Source organism: Chiloscyllium plagiosum, chromosome 3 (assembly GCF_004010195.1).
Source record: "Chiloscyllium plagiosum isolate BGI_BamShark_2017 chromosome 3, ASM401019v2, whole genome shotgun sequence".
NCBI classification, from domain to species: Eukaryota; Metazoa; Chordata; class Chondrichthyes; order Orectolobiformes; family Hemiscylliidae; genus Chiloscyllium; species Chiloscyllium plagiosum.
In genome coordinates, this window is record NC_057712.1 from 63,106,493 (window position 1) to 63,112,492 (window position 6,000).

The 6,000-nt window shown below is 36.4% G+C and overlaps 1 protein-coding gene across 2 annotated transcripts in view; it reads left to right on the forward strand.

Moving 5' to 3' along the window:
- Positions 1-2,906, forward strand: part of LOC122548642 (adhesion G-protein coupled receptor F1-like) — a 77,318-nt gene extending 74,412 nt beyond the window's left edge. For both annotated transcript variants that reach the window (XM_043687476.1, XM_043687477.1), the window contains one exon: positions 2,599-2,906. In XM_043687476.1, coding sequence (XP_043543411.1) covers positions 2,599-2,666 — 68 coding nt within the window. In that variant the 3' untranslated portion in view covers positions 2,667-2,906. The remainder of the gene's footprint in view (positions 1-2,598) is intronic.
- The last annotated feature ends 3,094 nt before the right edge of the window (positions 2,907-6,000 follow it).

The window sequence follows — 6,000 nt, forward strand, 5'->3', positions numbered from 1 at the left end:
GAAAAGAGATGAGCAGATGGTGCACCTTACATATTTATTGAATGAATCAGAAAATGTTGCTGCATCCATACATTTTAAAAATGCTGGTAATATGCTGAAAACTACCAGTCAGCATGACATCGTCGGACATGTAAAATAAAATACAGTTTTAAACGTTAAGGACTTGAGTCAAGTAAATGCAAAATTATATTCTAATGATGAAGGTCTTAAGATAATATTAAGATAAAAGAATCCTGAAGACAGCAAAGGCTGGATTTTTCAGATGACAGCGTTTCCTGCACTGCTATTCAAGAAGGTGGTGTGATACACATCTTCTTTAGTGCTGGCTGCATATTAGCAGTTTAATGCAAGGAAGCCATGAAATGGATAAGGGGGAGTTTTATTCCCCATTGGAAAAGAAAGCTCCTTTAGAGAGCTCCCAGGCAAACAGCGTGCTCGCTGCAGTACAGTTCCAACAGTGTCTGGTTTGAGCAGTAGCCACTGTGGGTACCACAGCCAGAATCTGAAGCATAGGACATTCTGGAAAATGGATCAAAGTACATCCAATGTATGACAGGGCTTAACAAAAGGGTTTAAATGAGGGAAGTGAGGCGGTTTCTGGTGCCGAGGATAGGTCTGAGCTCCTAAGAATTAGACTTAAAAGGTGAATGATCTTGGGGTGAAAAGTAAGATGTCTTACATGAACATATGAACAGATAGGCCACTCAGCCCTTCGAGCCTGCTCCACCATTCAAGGAAATTGTGGCTGATCTGATTTTAACCTCAACTTTATATCCTTCAATACCCCCAGTAGTCTTTCATCCCCCTGGTAATCAAGAATATTATTACCTCGACTTTAAACATATTTAAAAATTCTGCATCCTCTGCCTTTCGAGGAAGAGATTTTCAAATATCCTCAACTCACTAAAAAACAAAAATGTTTCCTCAACTTGCCTTAAATGGACTCTTCCATATGTTTAATCTATGATCCGTAGCTCTAGATTTTTCCACAAAAGAACACATCCTTTCCACATCCAGCTGGTCAAGACCCCTCAGGATCTTATATACTTTAAGGCAATGCTAACTTTTCTAAACTCCAGAATGTACAGGTCTAGCCTGTCTAGCTTTTCCTCAAAAGGTAATTCACCTGTTCCAGGTAAAGGTCCAGTAAATCATTTCTGAACTGTCTGAAAGGCATTGTCATCATTCTGTGATCAGTACTGTATGTATACAGTACTCCAGGTACAGTCTCATCAAGAGCGTGTCTAACTGAAGGATAACCTCCTTACTCTTGCATTCATTGCCGCTCATGATAAAACTAAACATGTATAGAGCCACACAGCATAAAAACAGGTCTTTCAACCTGCCGTGTCTGTACTGACCAATAAACACCAGACTACTTTAATCTCATTCACCTGCACTTGATCCATACCCTGGCATTTTAGCTGCTCATTGTAATGCTTCTTTAAAACTACCCGAGTACCTATCTCCACCATCCTCTAAGGCATCACATTCCATTTTTCTACCACCCTCTGGGTAAAAATTGATTTTACTCAGATCGCCTCTAAACCACTTGCAATTCACTTTATATTTATGCCCTCTGGTCTTAAACATATTTGTTTGAGAAGAAATTCTCAGAAACTACTTTGTCTATGCCAGTCATAAGTTTGTATATCTCAATCAGATCCCTCCGTCAACCTCCTCTGTTCCAAGGAAAACAAACCCAGCCTATCCAGCCTCTCCTCATAATTAAAACTTTTCATTCCAGGCAACATCCTGGTGAATCTCCTCTGTATCCTCTCCAGTGCAATTATGTAGTTCAATAGTGTGGCATCCAGAACTGCCCACAGGATTCCATTTGTGGCCTAATCAATGTTGTGTAAAGTTGTAACAATACTTCCTTGCTCCTATATTTTATGCCCCAGAGATTGAAGGCAAGCATCCCATATGTCACTTTCACCACTCTGTCTATCTGTGCTGATATCTTCAGTAACCTATGGATTTGTACACCAAGGTTCCTCAGTACTCCCTCATTACCTGCCATTCATTATGTATATTTAATAAGCTTTCCTGATTACTTGCTGTAGCTGCATACTAACTTTCTCCAGTTCATGCACTAGGACACCCAAATCTCTCTGTATCACAGACCTCTGCAACCTCTTACCATTTAGATAGTATTTTTCATTCTTTGTGCCAAAATGGACAATTTCACATCTTCCCACATTATAGTTCATTTGCCAGATCTTTGCCTATTTACTTCACCTATGTCTTTGTGAGCTGCTTATGGCCATGTCACAACTGTCTTTCTTTACATTGTCATAAAATTTAGCTACCAAACCTACAGTCCCTTCATCCAAATCATGTATAAGAATTGTGAAGAGTTGAGGGCCCAGCACTTCTTCAATCAACTTTCTTTGCTTTTCTTCCATCACTGCTAATGTCCTGTCCTCAAACATTGTTACATCTAAAGCTGTTGCTTAAGTACAAATTGTTGTTTCTGTAGATGCCCAACCATATGCTGTAATTAGAAAACCTGAACCATTATGTAAATGTAGGGTAATACGGTGATGCTCTGCGATCTCAACTTTATTGATCTTGTTTTCTGCTTCACAATTTCAGAAAACTACAATATAAGTGATCAACTGCACTTCATTAACAATACACCATCTCCAAGCTCTCTATTCTGAATTAACTGCCGGAACTCAATACATAGATTCTGCATCTCTTTAGATAATGAAGATATTTGAAGAAAAAAAACATTTGCACCATAAAAGACAAACTTCAGAATTTATACAAGAAGAAATTGTTTTTGCTGTTAAAAATACGTAAAACCTTGTGACAATGAATATGAACAGACAGTATTTGATTTATGATTTGGAGATGCCGGTGTTGGACTGGGGTGTACAAAGTTAAAAATCACACAACACCAGGTTATAGTCCAACAGGTTTAATTGGAAGCACACTAGCTTTCGGAGCGACGCTCCTTCATCAGGTGATTCCCCCCCCCCATTTCCCCACCCCACCCTGCCATAATACCAGATATATTTCCAATTCATATTTATATTTACTGAGGGTATTACAAATCTAATGTTCACCACAATATAAGATTGTAATCAGTTATTGAAATTTTGCTTGATTTTCTCTTAAAAATATAGAGCAGCTTTCCTTAGTAAAACAATGCACTGGACTGTACTTGTTCACACTGTTTACATGGAACAGAGTCCTTCTAAGTAGGTTTGATAATAAGAATAAATCATGGTATACCTTGGAGGGAAAGGGGAAAAAATGCCAGATTTTGTCACCATGTACTGATTTCTGCTGCAAAAGACGCTTGTCAGAATATAGGTAATTATTCTCCCCCTTTCACACCACTTCCCCTACTCGCCATTCCCCCTCCCCCCACCCTTAGCCCCTGCACACGCACACCATTTCTATGATCCCAATGATTACAGAACTGTCTAGATTCACACTAAATCAGTACTCTTTGCAGCAGTACTTCTGTCCCAGAACAGAGATCAATATGTTCTATTGCCAAAGATAGATTTTATTTAATTCACATTCGGGATGAATGCCTCTGGCTAGACCAGCGTTTACTGACTTCTTCAACTGCTGCAGAACATTTGGTTTAGGTACACTGACATTGCCATTTGGGAGGGAGTTCCCGGATTTTGGTGTTCTGACAGTGAAGGAATAGCAATATATTTCCAAGTCAGGATGATGTATATCATGCGGGGGCATTTGTAGGTGGTGTTCCTGTGTATTTGCTGCTCTTATCCTTCTAGCTGGTAAGTCATAGCTTTAAAAGGTGCGGTCTAAGAATCATTGATGAATTTCTGTAGTGCATCTTGTAGGTGGTACGTATTGCTGCAACTGAGTGTTGGTGCAGGGACTGAATATTTGTGATTGTGATATCAATTAAGTGGGATACTTTGTCCTCAATGGTGTCAAGTTTCTTGACTGTTGTTGGAGGAACATTCTTCCAGGTAAGTGGGGAGTATTCCATCACACTCCTGACTTGTGCCTTGTAGAAGGTGAACAGACTATGGGGAGTCAAGAGGTAAGTTACTCATTACAAGAACCCTAACCTCTGACCTGGGAAAGGATAAATAATGTCTGACTCAAGCTGGGTGGAATATGGGTCAATATTTATAAAAAGAAACACCTTTGATAATAGTTTATTTAACTAATTTTAAAGAAATGGTTATGTTAAATACTCGAACTACAGGTGTTCCAATGTAAGAAATTATTAATATGATAAGATTAGTGAATGTTTCTAATAAAATATCGTTTGAAGTAATGTAAAAACGTCTTTTCGTGATTTGTAATTTTTAATCCTCTATAAGATAATACCTCAAACATTAGGAAAATAATGGATTTTTGTAAATTTGTTTTGGTTTCAAGACTGGAAATATTTTATGGTAGATAGAATGTACATTGTTTCTTTTTATATCATTAATATTTAGAAATGATCAAAGGGCACTTATGAATGTGTTTTGTTTATATCTATGGTTTAATTTTTATCATGTAGTATTTTTGCTTTGCATATTTTATGAAAATTGTGGTTGCAAGACAGCCCTTTGTGACATTTGTGAACACAATTTGTTGATTAAGGAGAAAGTGGCGTAAGTGAATAAACAAAAACTGTGTTTAGTGCTATAAATATAATGGCTGGTATTTCAATGTAATGCTCATCAATTTTTGTACGCAATTTGAATTAAATGGTTACATACTATATAAATTTATAGATACTTCTGTATTAGTATACACTTCTTATTTCTATGATTATTGTATTCTGGGTGTGATGTTTTAATTGACAACATGAAGTAATAAGTTTCACTTTATCCATTATTAAATGTGACGAAACCAATATGAAATGGTACGTTTCTAATGTGTTACAGTAAGCCTGAGGATGGTTTGGAAAACAAATGAGAGGAAAATTCAAATGTAGTGATTATTTAGAAGAGCAGAATAAATATTTGAATGTAAAAGTATAACACTGACCTTGAATTTGTACAGTACAATGAAGAGTTTTTTGCAGATGACTATTGAGGTGGAGGTTATAACATAATTTAGATTATAATTTTATAAGTACCTGAAATGGAAAAATATAAATATATGGTTCTTCGCTAGCTCCACTTCACATAAACCCATTGGATCAATGAAATCTTTTTTGTGCTCTAACCACAGTGATTCTGTGATTCTTTGTTTTTACAATGACTCTGCTTGAGGTTTTATAATTTATCAGATTTGAAGATAAACTACCCTGCCCGAAGATTTTATATTAATGTAACATTACAAAGTGTTATTTTGTCTTTTGATTGGATTGCCATTTCTGAAAGGCAGGCCACCATCTTTAAATTAGGCTAATTTCCTGATTGCCTGCTATCAGCAAAGTTGCCTGGATGGTCCTGCCATTGTCCCATGAGGGTTTGGGACTCACTTTGGTACTGTATATTCCTATATATTAATGTATATTCCCTGCTTCAGCCCATAAAATCCATTTCTGCTTCCATAGATATAGCATATTCTATTTTTATTTCAGTTTTCTAGCATGTACAGTATTTGGCTTATGTGTTTACTCAAATTCTTGTTTTTCTTCCTGGTACAGTCCCCATTCTATCTTGGGCCCTGTTCATGAAAATATGATACACCCACTAAACATATTCATTGACGTAACCAGGAAATTAACAATCAATTCTGTGTTAAAGCTACTAATGGTTGTGTTCTGTAATTTATTTATATAGATAATAGTCCCCTATTTGTTTCAAAGTGTATGAGTCTAGAAACATCTGCTTAAAGTCCAAAAGTTCTGGTACATCTGTCAGCTATGATATTGTTTAACTGAGTCTCTCTAGGTGGGTCAGTATTATTATTCAAATAAATATTATATTCAGTTAAATCAATGTAACAATTTAAAATTGCAACTGTACTTCAGAATTCAGTTAGCTGTTTAAAATGTTGCATTATGCAGAGTTTAATATAAAACAATATAGAATCATTGAATAACTTTGCCAAAAAGTA